Source organism: Lactuca saligna, chromosome 5 (assembly GCF_052625555.1).
Source record: "Lactuca saligna cultivar CGN05327 chromosome 5, ASM5262555v1, whole genome shotgun sequence".
NCBI lineage: Eukaryota > Viridiplantae > Streptophyta > Magnoliopsida > Asterales > Asteraceae > Lactuca > Lactuca saligna.
In genome coordinates, this window is record NC_136421.1 from 112411082 (window position 1) to 112430802 (window position 19721).

Consider the following 19721-nt stretch of genomic DNA (forward strand, 5'->3'; position numbering starts at 1 on the left):
ATATGCTTTGGATATAGGATCGATTGCATGTGCTATAATATTCATCTTTTCTAAATTTTCCAAATGCTTAAGGCATTGAGAAGGGAAAAGTCTAGAACTGGATATGACTAAAGTGATTAAGCAATTGTCGAGGACAATCTGAGGTTTGCCAAAGATTGGTTGCTCAAGGACATTTGGAAGTATAGTGTTAATTTTGGTAGGACCATATTGACATTTTCTGAAAAAAAGCAACTCTTGTTCGGAAGTGATAGTCAAAATGGGACTATGGAAATGTCTCCATAGGTGGAAGTTATTCAATCTATGTAAGATTAGAAAACCTTAATGCAAGAAGGATGTTCAAAGCAATGTACTTTGAATATGAGACTTCGGTTCCATAGAAGTTGACCTTCTTTGGAATACTCTGTAATGACTGGTGACAAGGTTTTGGTGACTTTGTGAATAATCATTACAAGAGGAACATTGCATAAAAGTTTAAAATCTAAACAGTTTTGGTAAATGATAGGAATCGGGGGATTCTCACATTTACAATAAGGATTTGGGATTGTGAAATGAGTATCATTGGAATCATGTTCAATTGATCTACATCACAATGTAAGGATCATAGACAAACATAGTGTGCATACTTGGAGTATGGCATAACTATTGTTTAGAAAAACAAAGCGCACATGCTAGGAGTATGGGACGACTGTTGTTTTTATTCAAGTCTTAAGCTGATCATTTGAAACATTATACAATGAATAATGTGTAATCAATATTGTGATAAATAAAAGGTGGTTCTATTTATATTCAAAAGGGTTCTGAGACCATATTGGATTCGATTATTATTGTGTTTCACTTTGCATGTTTTGACTTCCAAAATAGCTAGATTATTCTTTCCGAATGACTAAGTTATTTAAACACTCCACAGTCGTTCATATGTTGGAAGTAGGTATGAATCAAGATTGTTATGAATCGGGTTTGTAGATGGCTAAATGGGTTTAGTCATAGCAATGGTTGCTACAACATTCATGAGTGCTCATAAGTTATGAGTATTGGAATAAACCCACGCTCACTTGTATCACTTCATGGAATTTATCTCGAGTGATCGTGAGACGGTAATATTATATAAATCTTCAAACCTAGAGATATGAGTTGTTACCTATGAGTTGGTTGTGCATTGATTGCACGTAAACACATCAGTAACTTGATGTTATAAAACGTGCCTTTGTGTGCAATTCAACAAGTAGTAGAACAAGCATATGAGTCGAAATTTATCTGTTCCTTCTAGAAATAGAAGCGATATCTGGGCCCCTCGATGATTTTGTTGTGACCTATGTACCAGCCGGTCAGAACTAAATTGATGTGTTCGATTAAGTTCTTTGTCAAACAAATCGGAAATCGGGAAACAAACTGCTGGACAATAAGTACGACGTTGTTCCATGTATCTGTCCGGCTGATATCATGAGAACAGAGGATTATATGATCACTTATCTAAAATGGCGCTTCATAGTTCAACAGAGTCTTCATAGTTCAACGGAGTTTTCGAGAGCTACGATTGCTGGTTGGTTCCTGAAGTAACATACGCAAATATAGTTATTAGACTTATCCAAGTGGGAGTCTGTTGGATAAGGTGTCTAAGTCCATAACTTATTTGGTATATACTTGACCCGACCCGGCATGGTCCATTTGGGTTGCATCTCATCCAAACTATTTATGGATAATTTTATGAGAGTTATACACATATGTTTATTAATATATTATAAGTTATAATATATTAATATGAGGTTATGTTATTTAATTAGTTTTAGTCTTAAATTAATTATGAATTAATTTAGAGATTAAAAGGAAGACTAATTAGATTAAAAGGAAGACTAATTAGATTATGGGCTATTGGTTTTATATAGTGTGGGCTAATGCTCTTTTGTTAATGGGCTAGGCTTATATGGAAGTCCATGGATGATCCATGGAACTTTTAACCCATGGATCCTTGGAAAGGAAAGGTCATGGGTTATTAGGGTTTCACCCTAACCATGCACACTATATAAGCATGCTTATGGAGCATGAAATGGTGCCTAAGTGTAACTAGTGAACTAGTGTGTGTGTGCTTGTGTGTGGCCGAAAATACAAGTGTGTATTCTCTCTCAAAGTTTTCCAAGAGTTTGTGGTGTTTTGTGATTCCATTTGAGGCATTCACACTATTGGTGCTTGGCCCTCAAACTCCTCAAGAACCAAACTCATCAAAAAGGTATGTAATCTCTTCTAACTCTTTATGTTGAAATGTTCCCCATGCCATGTTAGATAGGTTATAAACCTTGGAAAATTATTATTTTGCATGTATTTAGACAAACATATATCCAAGGTTTATTAGGGTTGCATGCACACTTAGGAAGTGTTAGATTGCTCAAAACCCAACACATTCCTATGTGCGCATACAAACCCTAATACTTGGATCTAGGTTTCTCTAATTAAACATGCATTGAATCCAAGACTCCTAATGGCTAATTAGGTATAAGAACAATACAAAACCAGAGTTAGAAGCATACCTTGAAACACTTGTTTGATCTTCTTGTTCTTGGAGCTTTAGAGTCACAATTGTCACTCCTCTAATGGCTTACAAACACCGACTAGCAAAGAGAATGATTTGAGAGAGAGGAGAGAGGAGGAAATCGGCTAGGGTATCCTTGTTGTAGAGGAGGTGTCGATTTCCCTATCCCAAGGGGTCTATTTATACTTGTAAGGCTCCTAGGGTTTCACCCTTAAACCCTAATTGGATAACTTAGACTCTAAGTAATCCTAATCCTTACCAAAGATAAGCCATGGACGATTTTAGGCTTATCCTAGCCCTAGAAATCGTCCACCCTCTTTCCAATAAGAATTTACAGCCTAAAGTGTAACTATCAAACAATTGACAGTTTATACCCTCTTATTTAATTAATCTCTTTAAATCACCAAATTAATACTAATTAATCTATGACTTATATTAATCAAATAACAATATTATTATTCATTATATTATTCTCATAATATATTAATAATATCTATTCTCTCATAATAAATCATCCTACCAAGTTGCTATGGTGAAGGCAACCTAAAAGGACCATGCACAATCGGGTCAAATACATGCCTAATATAGTTGCAGCCTTACACACTATTCCAACAATTACAATGGGATAGCATGTACCATATAATCACACAAATTTTAGCAAAAGAGTATTTTGGACAATTAACTACAATTATAAAAGGAAATTTTCGGATATTTATGGATAATTAATTCTCCTAATTTTAAAAATATGATTTTTTAATTAATTCAATTTTAATTCTAACATAATTTGTAAAAATAACCAATTTATTCTGTCAGAATATTTTTTTAGTTAGAATGAATATCTTTCAGACTTTTATTCTATTAGAATATTATTGAATAATAACAAAGTTCTGGAATCCGAGGTTGAAAAATAACTACATTCTAACTACTCTGTTAGAATAACATAATGACAATCATAAACTACTAATTACATTCTGAAAGAATACACAAAATAGATTCTTGAACTAATAATATACCAAATAATTAATTGTGATTCTTTGAATAACAACATTCTGAAAGAATAACAAGTGTAATTTTTAAAAAATAACAACATTCTTAAACATTAAGTGTGATCATTCTTTAATTCATTCTTCAAACCTTTCCCATCAGTTCTTCAAGCCATTCTTCAAGTTATTTCTATCACAAATTTCTGTTAGAATGCAACAGTAAAATTCTGTTAGAATACATTATCAACATATAAATATTAAAATTTTATCAAAAATAAAACAGTAAAATTCTAGTAGAATTTATTATCAACATATAAATAATTAACCAAAACCATAATCGGAAGACATAAATAAAAAAATTAACAGATTTTTATCCTCTCAATTTATTAACAATCAAATTAATAAAAAAAAATTAACAGATTTGATACTTCCATGGTCCTGCAAAACAATTTATAATACAATTGAAACAAAGTTGATTCAAGAGTTTTGTTAAACACATTACTTACAACAAAAATCTTTATGAAGAAACCATTTATATTTGCCAAAAAAATAGTTGAACTTATATAAAAGGATTGGATAGAAAATCCAGAAACCTGATATAATCATTTTATCGAGCAGATGGTATGCAGCATGAAACTTTCTTTAAATTCTCAATAATGACAGCTTATCCACTGGCCAATCTTAAAACCTGTGAAAAACATGAAAAACAAAAATCTTGTCTCTTAGGATTTTTAACAAACAGTTGGTAGGCACTAAATAAATAATTGGTTTCTCAATGTCTTTTTCAAATTCAAGCATAGGGGAGCTCAAACATTCTATCACTCCATCCTCCTTAATGAGATTGTGAATGGAATGATTAACCATTGGAGAACCAACAATATCAGCCATAACCACTTTAGAAGAAATCTTCGATCCCATCACAGCACCCTCAGAACCATTCGACAATCTCAAGCCCTTATTCTCAATAGAAATCGCATCATATCCAAGATCCAAAAGGGAATCCACCAAATTCACTCCAGACCTAGGGCCTTTAGATTTTTACTCACATCACTCGATCCTTTTATCATAGGAGATTTCACTTCTGATTCAAACTTATTGACAAGAAGAGTGACTGATTTAGCTTTCAGAGGATCAGATGGTAATTTAGAAGCCTCACCAGAATCGATTTTCAGCTTGTTTCTCGGGTTCGCATTTTTCCCCTTTCTTTTTTCATAATAACATCAGGTTCCAAATCAGGAGGAACCCCCTCCATGAGAACAACACCAATAGTATCCACGGAATAAGGAAGAAGAGACGGACAGATTAAGACCAGCCATGATGCCTTCTCGATCGCCTGATGCCTTCTCGATCTGATGAAGAGGGAGGAAGAAGAAATCGGGTCTCTCATGTGCCTGCCGATCGAAAAAAGAAAAGAACAGTGATTAGGGTTCGTGAGATGAGAATGATAATTATATAAATTTACTTTTGCAATTTTATCTTATCAATAGATAATCGTGAGTCCTCCATATTATTATTATTATTATTATTATTATTATTATTATTATTATTATTATTATTATTATTATTATTATATATATATATATAAATGAAGATTACATATTAATAAAGAAAAATATATGAGGGTGTCAAATGTCAATACAAGATAAAATTTTAAACTAATAGTTAAGAAAAATGACATATAACACAAATTATTTTTATTTATTAAGTAAGATAGATAGATAACTATTATATTTCAAATATAGCTATGTAAGTATAAAAAGAATTACAACAAGTTTTTTTTAACATATAATACGTATTAAACTTGAAATGCTAAATTATGAGCAAGAAAATATAAGCGTCTAACTATACAAAAATCTTTATAAATGTTTCGTGTTACACAAAGAATTACAATTTTGGTCCAAGTTCTTTTCCATTAAATCAGTGGTCTTTGTTATTTTTTTTAATTGTAAAAATGGGGATAACTCCATTAAAAATATTAATTATTTGTAAAAGCGCTAACTTATCAATATTTTTGTGTTTTTATTATTTTCCTAAATTTTTTTATTCTACCAGACAAAATACCGGCTATAAACATTTTTTTGGGTTGAATTCCAAAATATAGATACAAAAAATTGGATTTTCGGGTATACACATGGATTCCGCGGAGGTAAACTTTGAGGGCTCTGCGGAATCCACTGTAGCTCCGCGGAATGGCAAAATCGTAAATAAGTCGGGTTATTAAAAAAAACTTAAGATCCATTCCGCGGAGCTACCTCCGAGGAATGAACTCATTCTGCGGGGATAGCTCCAATAAATGAATCTTCAAAAAAAAATCTCAAATGATTCTTTTATGTAAGAATCTCTTATTAAAAGACTAAATTTTTTCCAATTCACATTCATTCCAAAAATTGTCAAGAAAAATTTATACTGTCATAATTTTTTCATGAAAATAATTAATTGGAGAATGAGTATAAACCTCGAAGAACTGACGTGAAAAAAAAAATCTAAAGATCCATTCTTCGAAACTACCTCTGTCCACAGTTCATTCCTCGGAGGTAGCTTCGCGGAATGGATTTTGAGTTTTTTTTTTAATATTTCTTAATACCTTGATTTATTTACGATTTTGTTATTCCACGGAGCTACAGTGGATTTCGCAGAGCCCTCATACCTTACCTCCACGAAATCCATATCTATACCCGAAAATCCAATTTTTTGTGATTATATAAAATTCAACCCAAAAAACGGTATTTTTCTAAAATTATATGTATTCTACTTTGGCAAAATTGCAAGAATGGTCCCTGTGGTATGTCAAAACTAGCACCTATGGTCCAAAATGGGTTTGGCTTGCAATGATGGTTCAATAGTTTCGTTTTGTTGCGAGTTTGGTCCAATTTTCTATGAACTTTTTTGTAATGATGGATTTGCCCTTATATTTTAATTTTCCACTTTATTTTATTATTAGTAATTAAAAAGCAATTAAAAATAAAATACTCTCTCTCTCTCTCTCTTCCTCTTTCTTTCTTTCTTTCTCTCTCTCTCTCTCTCTCTCTCTCCCTCTCTCTCTCTCTCTCTCTCTCTACAAACAAAATTAATACATATCTCGTAGTGGATTTGTAAAATGAAGAACCCTAACTTTTATCAATTTTTTTTTTCAATTCATTGTATGAAGTCGAATAAACTAAACACATACACACTCATATATGCATATGAATCTCAAGAACACTCGGTTTTTCCTGAGTTCAAGAACAAGAACAAGAACATCATATTTACGAACTAAGAAATCGATTTCTAATGAACTGCCATCACCACCATCGGAATCAATTTCTTCTATGAATTGCCCAACTTAAACCCATAAGTACACAAACAACTCAATAAACATAAAGATGAAGGTAAACTGCACCCATTTATCCCCCTCCCTGAATCGCAGACACCGTATACCCTAAATCAATACAGGTTAAAGAGATTACAATTTACAGATGAAAGGGGTTACAATTTACAACCTAGAAATTTTTGCGTCCTTTCCAATTATTGAATCAAATGCCAATCATGTCCCTCTCTCTTGTTCTTCTCTGAATCGGTGTTTGAATCAAATGTCAATCATGTCTCTCTCTCTTGTTCTTCTCGTCACTGCTACACACCATCACCACGCTCGTCGCCTTCAGATATGTTCAGTTTGTAGCTAGAGGATCCGGCGGTGGTGTGGAGATGTAACCCAGATCGATGACCCCCTTGATCGATGATAACCATCTCGTCGGAGGCTTAACAGTCGAGGAAAATCGATTCGAGGTGTCTTCCCCTCGATTTCCAGTCGCGAAACCCTCCATCTGAAAACCCTAACCGCCAAGAAACCCTAATCGTCAAGAAACCCAAACTTCAGATCTCGATCTCCTTTCTCTCGTTGGCATCTGTCTAGGTTCAAAAGGAGGATAGCAATGATCGAATCGGGTGTGTGGGGTGGTGCTACCTGACCGGAGGTAGGCGGAAGGGCAGCCTAGGCCGGTGACAACCACTTGTTCTTCTTCTTTGGACAGTAGTAAGCAAGAAACGAGAGAGAGAGAGAGAGAGAGAGAGAGAGAGAGAGGGAGAAGAAAGATAAAAAGAGAAAGAGAAAGAGAGAGAGAGAGAGAAAGAGAGAGAGAGAGAGAGAGTATTTTGTTTTATTTTATTTTGTTTTATTTTTAATTATTTTTAATTGTTGGTAATAAAACAAAAATGAAAAATTAAATAATAAGGGCAAAATTATCTTTCCAAAAAAAATTCAAACCAAATTTGACCAAACTTGCAAGAAAATAAAACTTTTGGACCATTGATGCTAGCCAAAACCGTTTTGGCCCAAACATGCTAGTTTTGACATACCACAGGAACCATTTTTACAATTTTGTCTTCTACTTTCTAAATACTAAAGTCCGTGTCCCCCTTTTTTTCTGTTTTTTTTTTCTTATTTTATTTTACATTTTGAGTCCTCCGTTTATTTGATTTTCAATTTATAGCTTTTGGCAATTTAAGTACCTCTGCTAATTTTCTTGCTAATTTTCTGTTACTATCATTCTTATACTTTGTAAAATGACATATTTCAACCTCTACATTCTAAAATATAATTTTCATCATGTGTTTGAACTTTGAAAAATATCAATTTCAACCTTTTATTTTTTAATTTTTTGTTTTATGCCTCATAATATATACATTTGATTTTCCTACAGTTATCATTCTTCTCACTTTCTAAACATTCGTATGCATCGGTATAAATTAGAAATGATCAATGTTTCGGCATAAATTTAAAACTTTGTTTCGTTGATTTAAAAAAAATTACTTTTTTTTTTATTTTTTATTTTTTTATGTAACGATATAATTCGAGTTTGTCTACGTTTATACTTTGTAAAATAACATTTTCAACCCTCTACTTTTTACAATGTCATTTTCAGCCCGTGTTTGAACTTTGAAAAACATCAACTTCACCTCTTTCATTTTCTAAACTTTTGTTTTATCTCCCATAATATATACAATTTGATTTTCTACAGTTATCACCCCTCCGACTTTCTAAACTTTCGTATGTGTCGGTATAAATTAGAGATGGTCAACGTTTCGGCATAAATTTAGAACTTTCGTTCGTTGATTTTAAAAATATTACTTGCTTTTTTTTATGTACGTGTCGGTATAAATTCGAGTTCGTCGATATTTCGACATAATTTTCTTTTTTACGTTTGTGTGTTTATTTTTATGTACGCTTCGTACATATGAGTCGGATCACATATAATATATTTTTAATTATTTAAACTTCCATTTGTTAACTTAAAAAAATATTACTTGCTTATTTTTATGTACTTATCACATATAATACAATTGTTATTATTTTACATATAATACAATTGTTATTATTTTTTCTTGGCATGACTTTGGGCCACAACTTTTGTCATTTACCAATTTAAGTCTTCCAAAGTTCTATTCAAAACATAACAACTTACTTTCAATTACTTTTTAAATACATTACTATCACGGTGTTTGGCAAAATTGACTAATAAAAATAAAGAAAAGGCCCCGTAACTCCCTCCACTCATCGTTAAAAATAAAAATATCACAATTATTGGACTCGACACGTCACCCACTTTTCTCTTTCTCTTGTTCGGTGACTATACCACAAAACCCAACATCTTATGTTGTTTGGTTTGGTGTAGTTTTTTGTCTTTTTGACAATAAATTAAATCAAAAACCGCATAATCACTTTTTAGCTTCACACAATTTAGTTCTTGAGTTCTCCTAATATATTATGAATCTCAACAATAAATCCTTATGGATCAAAACATATTGACAATTTAAACATATTACAATGCATACTACACACATGATATATATATATATATATATATATATATATATATATATATATATATATATATATATATATATATATATATATATATATATATATATATATATATATCGATTTGCATCATTGAACAAAATACAATGGTATTTCACAACAAATACTTGTACATACATAATTATACATCATGTGGTTTCCCACCATTGGTTTATTCATTATCCTGGTTTCCTGCCATTGGTACATGCATCCAAACAATATGATCCATAAGTATATAAAAACATCCAAAATACAATGTATATATAATTCAAATATTTAATATACTTTTCTAGCTTCACAAAATAATTGATATATGAAACTTGTGCGTGGTGACTTGGTTCATTTTATGTAATGATGTTTTGAGGCTATCATAAGTAGCAAGATATATTTTCTTTCTTTTACTGATTACCAAATAAAGAAAGTCAAATTCCAAAGTCCAGACATTTATAAATTTGACCTCATTAAATCATTTCCTTAATTTTTTTTAAATATTTCTTAAACATCATTAAATAACCTCAAAACATCATTACATTTAAAAAAAAAAAAAAAAAAAAAAAAAAAAAAAAAAAAGACAGTTAGTATTTATCTGCTAGCTTTTCAACTAGTTTTATCAGACGTTATTTTTTATCTGCTAGTTTTTCTGATAGTGTATTTGGAAATACCTGGATTTGAGGGGTTTCCATTAATGGCACCATAGTTTGAATGCACAACATATGACAATGGCATGGGTCTTCGTGGCCTAGTGTCAATTGTCAGCATTTTCAAGGATATCCTCCGCATATAATCAAACTAAAAACCAAATTATTAAAAATATTTAATTTCCAAAGTACCTTATCACATGACAAAATGATATTCTACTTAGGGGCCCCGAATAGGAAAAAAAAAAAAAAAAAAAAAAAGCAATCAAACAAACCCGGTTTGTTGCAGCATTGTAAATCTGCTCTTCAAACCTCGCAGATGTTTTTCTAAGTTTTTGTAGCTCCTCATGTCCAGAGTATGGATGATGCCTCTTCACTCTAACCATTCTATGTAATATCAACATGTGGTAGTTAAAAGATGTGGTATTTAGAATGTACTTCTTGTAGAAAGGTTAATTTTATAGATAAGTAAAAAACTATAGTCAATGTTGTATAATAATCTATGCTTTAAAGAAACACAACGATTATCTCCACGTTTCTGGTATTTAGAAAATGTTTCTTGTTTCTTGTATAATAATCTATGCTTTAGAAAATGTTTCTTGTAGAAAGGTTAATCAGCTACATTAAGAAGTTTTTAAGAAACACAACGATTTTCTCCATGTATAAAATCTATGCTTTAAAATGTTGTATTGGGCAACTCTATAAAGCATAAATTGTTGTATATAGAGAAAAATTGTTGAGCACGAATCATTTCCCTAAAAGTAAAAATAAGACCTCATTTCTTATGCAGTAATCCATCTTTTTTGAGCAATTAGCATTATCATCACTTCTAAAAGTAAATATTTCCACATAAGGGTACTCTATTATCAACAAAATCCCAAAAGCTAACATTTCTAAGAAATTTAAGAGAAGGATGAAAATAGTAAATACACACATCCTGTTCACCATCCTTTCCCTTGCAGCTGCTCGCAATTGAGTCCTCCAATCACCAGATTGCAGAGAGGAGTCATCAACATCGCCACTTCCACCATGAGAACGCCTCAAATTACTCATATCCATTTCCGGTTTGATGATTAATTTCACCCCTAAAATAGAATAATACGAAATGATTTGATAGTACAGAGAAATTTTATGTAGAAAAAGTGTTGCTTCTTATCTGAAACTACGATTTAGCTAAATATGATTTAATTACGATATACGTAACGTGATACCAACGATTGTGAAATTGAAGAATCACACTTCATGACAAAATCATTTATATAAGTAGGGTTTATAACATACTAGACATTAAATTTGGTTGGAGAAATAACTAACGAGAGATTGAATCAATATGCGTGTAATCGGGAGGCTAGGAAGAGTGAAGTTGCATAAGGTTACCGTTAGATGGTCGTCGGTGACGGAGACGTGAAAAGACGAGCCCTGTTTTAAGGTTTATGAGTGTGAAGTCGAAAAAGATGATGGTTAGGTAAAATGTTAATAAGCTGTGGGACTATGATTATTTCTACGAAAAATCAATTTGTTTTAATATTTAGAAATAAATTACTGAAATGGTCTTGTGGTATGTCAAAATGACGTGTTTATATTGCCCATTTATACTCCCCTTTTTAGGTTTTTGTTATGTTTTTGTTAATTATAGAAAACGAATTAGTTACACAAGTAGGACCCACTTAATCCCATTCCAACTTCCACCACCGGTTACCCTTCCAATCCCACTTCCGCAACCGGTCATCGTCGACAACCAGTAGCCACTGAAAACTAACTTTAGATATGAAGCAATTTGAAGAAAATCCAAACTAGAAACTAGAAACGGCAAGACCTCCGTCAAATCGTGAAACCAGTTTTACAAAAACATTTCATAACCTTCACATACACATATGCACACAAATATATCGATACTGTGAAAAATCAACAACCACCACCATGAAAATTCAAGAATTAGGTTTCTCCGACTTTGTAGACCAGAAACTAGAGAAACAACAACCACACACGAGAAGGAAATTGTAGCTAAAGGTAGGCACAATATTGGTGGTCAAGTGGTGGGTGGTGACCTTTTAGTTCCAGAAGGGAGGAAGACGGAAAGCCATTGTTATCGTTATTATGAAGCCACAACCACCGCTTGAAGCAGATCTGGTGGTTTTGTCAGCGATCTCGATGATGGAGGTCGGCCACCACCATCACAGAAGGAAATGAACAAATAGATCTGGCGAAGAAGGAAAAAAGATGGGGTAGAAAGAACCGATAATGGAGGCGGCAACGGTTTCCGATGAGAGAGTGGAGTAGAGAGAACGATGATGGTGGCGATATGGTGTTTCCGACAATGATCCGGGGGTTTGGTTGGCGACTGATGGTTCCGACAGACATCCGACGATTCTGGTGTTGGGGTTGCTTTCCAAAGGATTATGGTTAGAAAAAGAAATAAGGAAGATGAAAAGATTAGAATGTTAGGGTGTAGTTGGTTAGAGAGTGAGACCAAGATTAAATTTTTTTTATGTAATTAATAGATAATAAAAAACTAAAAAGTAAAATACAAAGGGCAATATAGTCTTTTCATCTTTATGAGGAACCAAAAACGCAATAAAATCATATGAGAACCATCCAAGTGCAAAAAAAAAAAAAAAAAAAAGCTTAGGGACCAAACATAAAATTTCATCAAACCATAAAGACGATTTCAGTAATTTATTCTAATATTTATTTCCGAGTAAAGTTTACTAAAAATATGGAATTTGCTAATTTAAAAAGGAAGTTAAATGTGTTAGTACTAGGGGTGAGCAAACCCAAACCAAGAAACCGAGAAACCGACGAAACTGAAACCGAAAAAACTAAAACTTAAGCAAAACCAACAGTTGGGATTTGAATTTTTTAAAAACTGAAAAATCGGGTTCGGTTTCGATTTTTACCTAAAAACGACCAATCCAACTCGAGAAACCGACCCATACTTAAAACCGACACCCCCTCTCCAAGAAACCGACACATCCAACCCAAGAAACCGACACATACTTGATTGTGTTTTGGTACTATTTGTTATAAGAATCATGTTTTTTGAAGTATTTAACTTAAATTTAGTGTTTTTTGAAGTATTTAACTTGTTGCTTCATTTATGGAAAATGGGTTAAAACCCAAAACCCATGAGTTTAAACCTAGAACTCATGAGTGTATGGGTTGAACACAAGAAATCGAAAAACCGCCTAAACCGAGCTCAGAATCCGAGAATAAGAACCGACCAAAAACCGATCCTATTGGGTTCTGAAAACCAGAAACCGGCTATTTATGGGTTGGGTTGGGTCCAAAAACGACCAAAACCGACTTATGCACAACCCTAGTTAGTACTTAGTAGGGAATTGGGTTTCGTTTTAATTGGATTGGATTTTATAAGATCTTTAAATACGTTTTGGATTATCTAGGTCGCATTAAACCAAAAAAAAATATATTATACTATTTTACCTTATTACTATTTATTTATTGTACTATGTGATAATATACAACACAAATATAAATTAATTATAATTATTAATTTCTAATTAATAAGTTGTATAGAATTCTTGGTATCTCAAATCCTAGTTCTAGTAGTACAAGCTCGAATAGAGCTCTTTGAAATTGAAAGCGGTATCCCCCCTTATATATATTTAATATACAAAATTAAAAATAAAATATGAAAAATGCTATCTAAAGCTTATTCACTTTAACAAATAATAATAACTAGGAAAGAGACCATGCTAGTATGGTTGGAAATAATTTAAAGTTTCCTAAAAAAAAAATTAATTGGAAATAATTTAGAGTTTTGTAAAAAAAAAAAAAAAAATTGGCCCAAAAGTGACATTTTCCAAAAACATATAAAACGAAATGCAAGAGTGTACCGTAGGGTTGACTACCCATTAACCAAGAAAGGGCAAGTATCGAAATAGAACAATATTGGAAAAAGTATCGAAATAGAACAATTTTGAAAAAGAAAGAGGCAAAATTGATAATTAAACATATTTGTATGGAAGGAGATTGTAGTAGCAAAAATTGAAAGGATGAAAACTTTAAAACCCTTAAAATTGGTGGCAAAATTCTAAAGTCCTAAACTTTAACAATGTTGGAAAAAGAAGGTGCCAAATTGACAATTAAACATATTTGTGTGGGTGGAGATTATAATGGTAAAAATTAAAGGGATGAAAACTATAAAACCCCTAAAGAGTGGTGGCAGATTTGTAAATTCTTAAACATGCCATGCCCTTTAATATATGTATATAATAATAAGACAAAATTGCAAAAATGGTCCCTGTGGTATGTATTTTTTGGGGTTTTGGTCAAAACCCCGATTTTTTGGATTTGTGGTCTTTTCGGCATGTTTGTATGTAGATTTGGTACCTCGTAAAATTGAAATGACTAAATCGCCCTTTTACATTTATTTTCAATTTTCTTTTTTTTAGAGTATTTTTATACATTAAATAAAAATACTCTCTCTCTCTCTCTCTCTCTCTCTCTCTCTCTCTCTCTCGACCAACTTCCCCCTCCCCCCCCCACCCCAACCTTCTTTATTTACAGTTAAGAACACCCCACCGGAGGTGGAGCTTTTTTTCCGGCCACCATCCATCTTTTCACTTCTTTGAATCACATTCTTACCCCTAAATTGAAACTCGAAGGAATGGAGGGTCGCAGGTGGCGGGCTGCAGCGACGGTGGCGGACTGCAACGGCGGTGGAAGGGCAGCGACGACTATGGGTGGCTGCGGTTGGTGGTTGTGGGCAGCCTTGCTGCCTCATTTCTATTAGTGGATGCTCGACAAGGGACCAAGACGAAGCAGCAACGATGATGACGTTTGGTGGTGGTGGGTTATAGGATGGAGGCGTTTGGTGAGTGGAGGGTGGTTTCTTTACTTCAACTGGAGAGAGAGAGAGAGAGAGAGAGAGAGAGAGAGAGAGAGAGAGAGAGAGAGAGAGAGAGAGAGAGAGAGAGAGAGAGAGAGAGAGAGAGAGAGAGAGAGAGAGAGAGAGAGAGAGAGAGGTCCCATAATTTTTATTAATAAAACTTTATATTAAATAGAAAAAAAAAACATACAAAAATATATCAGAAGAGTATTTTTGTCTTTTTAATTTTACGAGGGACCAAAACCACAAATAAAGTAGCTCAAAAGGACTGTCAATAAAAAAAAGTCGGGGTTTGAACCAAAACCCAAAAAAAAATGCATACCATATGAACCATTTTTGCAATTTTGTCTAATAATAATAATCATATGGCCATTATATTTAACCAACCCAAATTACTTTTAGAGGGTGTTTGAGATTTCATCTAAGAACTCTTTTATAATTTATTGATTTCTTGAAAAGTCAATAAGTTAAAAAAAATATTTTGATATTTAGTAAAGATTTTTAAAACAACTGTTGGTTTAACTTTTGAAAATGAGTTTTGAAAAAATTACAATTTGTGATTTTTTTAAATGATTTATGAGTTATTAGAATAAAAAACAAGCAAAAATCAATAAGTTAGTCAAACACTTTTTAATTTATTGACTTTTGTCACTAAAAAGCTAATTGAACACTTTTTTTTTAAAATCTCATTTCCCGACATTGATAAATCAATAAGTCATTTTAGATAAAAGTATGTTTTAATTTCAAAATGAAATCCCAAATACCCTCTTACAAACATTATTTTGTTTCTTTTTATTTTTATTTATTTATTTATTTGTCATTATGGAAGTTATTTTTATGTTTTGATGCTTCGTCGCCAAGAAAGCATCCTTCTGTTTACATGCTGCAATGATTGTAGCATATAGGCACTCTGAGGCAACATAAATAATATGGATAGATGACATTTAGGAAATAAATATTTTGTTATACGCACTTAAAAATTGAGTTGATACAGATAATCTTACATACTTCAATCTTAGGGTGATCTATCGTTCAAAAAAAAATAAAAAAGCGATAATCACTATTCACTAAAAATGATGTGATAATCACACTATAATGTAGATAAGAAAATATAATGAAGAAGAATCAAGATGTTCTCAAGGTAACAAACAATGAAAATATACATTTAAGACTATACCAACAGTGTACTTTTCATGTGATTTGACTTTGACTTATGTCAAATGTCAATTATGCACGGGGTTTCCTTCGAGTTGAGGTGATGACATGGACAATTTGCTTCTCATAAGTAGTCAGTTTGTCTTTATAGTTGACTGAAATGTTGTGCTTTTGGATTTGTAAGAATGCCATGAAACGCTCCAACATGTTTTTGAATATTCTCAGCTTCTCAAGTTGCTCATTATTCAGTTGATGAGGATGAAAATCATTCTGGACAACAAACTCTTTTGTTAAATCACGAAATAAAATATTTTTTTTAAAATTACATTTTCTTTTCCATAAAAATTAAGGGGGATATGGAACTCACATGCTGCAATCTGCGAAGAATTTTCAGGTTCAACTCATTCAAATCTTGTAGATACAGAACCTTCATAGCTTTTATCTGTAATCAAAATAAAAACAATTTTATGTTCCAAAAGAGTGTTAGTTCCTTCTTATTATGACTCATAATATCAATAGTAACGCTTGTGTAATTTCATATACAACACCTTTTCATACAGTTCCTCTTGCCACTCTTCACAATTTGTGGAATCTAACGATGCTACAAAAGAGTTATAAGTTAATAATAAGTTTCATTAATATTTTGTTAAAATATTTTTGAAAAAAATACCTGGATCTGAGGGGTTTACACTAATAAAGTCTAACATGGGATTTTGTGATCTTGTTTCAATAGTCAGTATCTTGAAGCATATCTTCCGCATATAATCAGACTGCAAACAAAATGAATTACAAGATTTAAATTAGCAAAGTACTTCCATTTCTACATAAAGACTCCTTCAAAATCTTTATATCACTAAGATCATTAACAGATAAAAACAAAACAAAACAAAACAAAAACAAACCTGACATGTTGCAGCTATATACACTGTCTCTTCAAAGTTCATAGCTATTTTCATTAGCTTCTGTAGCCCCTCATCTCCATAGATTCGAATATGACTCTTCAAGGCATCCATACTATGTAAAATAAACATGTGTAAGGTTAGCATAGTTAAAAATATTTTAAAGTCAGAAATGATTTTTAAGAGTATAAATACACACATCCTATTCAAGATCCTTTGTCGTGAATCTGCTTGCAGCTGAGATCTCCAATCACTGGATTCCATAGAGGTGTCACCAACAGCATCACCACTTGTACCCTGTGTATGCCTCCAGTTACTCATATTCATCTCCTATTATATGATCGATTTCCACTCCTAAAACAGAATTATAGTTGTAATAGTCAGAAATGATTCGAGGATATCGAGATGGTTTATATAAGAAAATAGTTCCTTCCTATAAACATGTTGAATGATACTAATGCTTATGAAATTGAGGAGTCATCTTTCATGACAAATTCATTTACATAACTGAAATTGGAGTTTGAATTAGCAATATAAATGGTGTGTATAACACAGAAGACATCAAAATTGACGGGCGGGGTTATATATAATCGAACGTTGAAGTAAAAGAATTCGTAGATATTTCAGATTTAGCAATCTAAAAGTACTAACCTTAAAGTTCCTGTATGATTGCCTAATTGTTGGAGTTAGGGTTTTGATACTCAGCGCCACCAAGCAATTGGATGTAGTCGTTCTTTCTCCCTCTATATCTGAAAATAATAAATCCAACAATTCAAAAGCAAACGATCGAGTATAAGGAAGTGATTGAACCAATTTGCGTGAAACTGGGTGCTAGGAATGAGTAAAGTTACCGTGTGATGGTTGCCGGTGACGGAGAAGTGAAAGATGATCCCTACTTCAACGAGACAGAAAACACGAAAGGATCGATAGGAAGAAATTTTTTACGAGTTGCAATCTTTGTAATGAGGTAGAAGCTATATATATATATATATATATATATATATATATATATATATATATATATATATATATATATATATATATATATATATATATATATATATATATATATATATATATATATATATATATATATATACTAGGTTTAAACCCGTGGAAATCCACGGGTGATAAATTGAAATATAATTATAGTTTTTAATTTGTAACAAAAAAAAGATATGAAAGTTTAGAAAAAATGAAGAATAGTGATATTAAACAATTATAATATGCGTTTTTCCAGGTGAGTATTCATATAAAATATTTATTTCCTTAATTAAAACAACAAAAGATATATTTTTATTTATTTTTCCAATTTGCATAACTTTTTTTATTGATTTAATAAAGTTGCATACCAAATTGTTAGGCTGTTACGATTTCACCACCTAAAATATGTATATTTGTATTATAATATATTATCTTGTTAGTATTTCATGAATGCAATCAATAACACTGCTTTGAATGCGAAGTTGGATTTAGCTTTGCTATAAGTTTCAATCGATTTTGAAATTGAGTATTGTTCGCATTTGTATGAGTGTAGTCGATGAATCGATAAAGCAAGAACATATGAGTTTTGATTCGCAATTGGATTGATGATTGAGGGATGATTCGTGAAGAAAAACGCGAAGTCAAGGACTGTGAAATTGTTGTTTGCAAGAATTTAAAAACTCGATTGTGGAGTTGTTGATGCTCATTTTGCGAAAGTAAAACAATCGAGTGTTTGCATCTGTGAATCAATTTGAAGTCAATTGGGTTAATATTCGCATATGGGTTCAACATATGAATTTTTGATTTCGCAAGTTTAGAGTTCAAGAACTAAACTGTGTTCGCATCTGGAATGAAAATTTTGTGGTTCGCATTTGATTAATTAGGTTAAAATGCGAAGGTGATTAATGCGAAGGGTGTAAGAATGAAGATGCGAAGTATTTCACAGTAGAATGCGAATTGGGGAAGAAAACAGAAATTTTCAAATATTGTCCCTGGAGTTTCGCATTTTTGGAAATAAATACTCAACTTCGCAAATCGGGGTCATAAAATGATGAAATTGCAGAATTTTTAAAGAGATACACACACATAGACAACCACACATATATTTAGAAAATTAAACTAAAAGATGATAAATTACAGATTATAGCATTGTTCTTTGAGAATAAATTACTAAAAATGGGATATAGTGTAACAGGAACTTCAAAAAGAAATTGATACTTTTTTGTTTATTATATAAACGGTTTGATAAATCAGACGAAATAATCAATTCTTTTGTTTATCATTTAAGTGTAGATGTTACCAAGAAAACAATGAGAAAATTACATATTTACTGATATACCCTTAAGGGTATATAATGAGAAAAAAACTAAAAATCGAAAACTAATAGCAAACATAACCAAAAAATGCAGAAAATCGAAATTGAATACAGAACAACAAAGATAAATTTGGCCTTTACGATTAAAAAGCCGTATAATATGATCAAATATAAATAAAGGGTAAAAAAGGTATTTTAGCAATATAAAAGTAAGTATCAACAACAGCAAAGGACATTGAGAAACAGGGCTTACATAAAATAAAAATTAAATTAAAAAAATTGCAGGCCGTGGTAGGGGTATATTAGTCCAATTTGCTCTTCTTCATAGTTAAAGAATGCAGAAAATCGAAATTGGAACTACAAAGATAATAGCAATCCATTCAAACAGTACATGTGATCAATGTCTGTGATGATTAACACAGACATACGTAAGAGAAGCTTATTTTTACACATACACATACACATTGATGATCAATTGAGTGGATCGAATAAAGAATTTAAGATAGAAAATAATTAATAAACAACTTCTGAATCAAAG

General features: G+C 31.9%; 2 protein-coding genes across 2 annotated transcripts; both read right to left on the reverse strand.

Moving 5' to 3' along the window:
- Positions 1–9436: 9436 nt before the first annotated feature.
- LOC144997353 (mediator of RNA polymerase II transcription subunit 15a-like) lies at positions 9437–11502 on the reverse strand. The gene is made up of 5 exons (XM_078957240.1): positions 11359–11502; positions 10916–11066; positions 10257–10368; positions 10006–10132; positions 9437–9535 (listed from the first exon to the last, which is right to left on the reverse strand). Exons 2-5 carry the CDS (start codon positions 11038–11040, stop codon positions 9516–9518), a joined length of 384 nt encoding a protein of 127 aa, XP_078813366.1. The 5' UTR covers positions 11041–11066; positions 11359–11502; the 3' UTR covers positions 9437–9515.
- A 4271-nt stretch (positions 11503–15773) lies between these two features.
- LOC145046827 (uncharacterized) lies at positions 15774–17846 on the reverse strand. Its single transcript, XM_078995095.1, has 8 exons — positions 17736–17846; positions 17536–17633; positions 17084–17238; positions 16888–16999; positions 16656–16755; positions 16534–16586; positions 16353–16427; positions 15774–16255 (listed from the first exon to the last, which is right to left on the reverse strand). Exons 3-8 carry the CDS (start codon positions 17209–17211, stop codon positions 16058–16060), a joined length of 666 nt encoding a protein of 221 aa, XP_078851221.1. The 5' UTR covers positions 17212–17238; positions 17536–17633; positions 17736–17846; the 3' UTR covers positions 15774–16057.
- Between the last annotated feature and the right edge of the window lie 1875 nt (positions 17847–19721).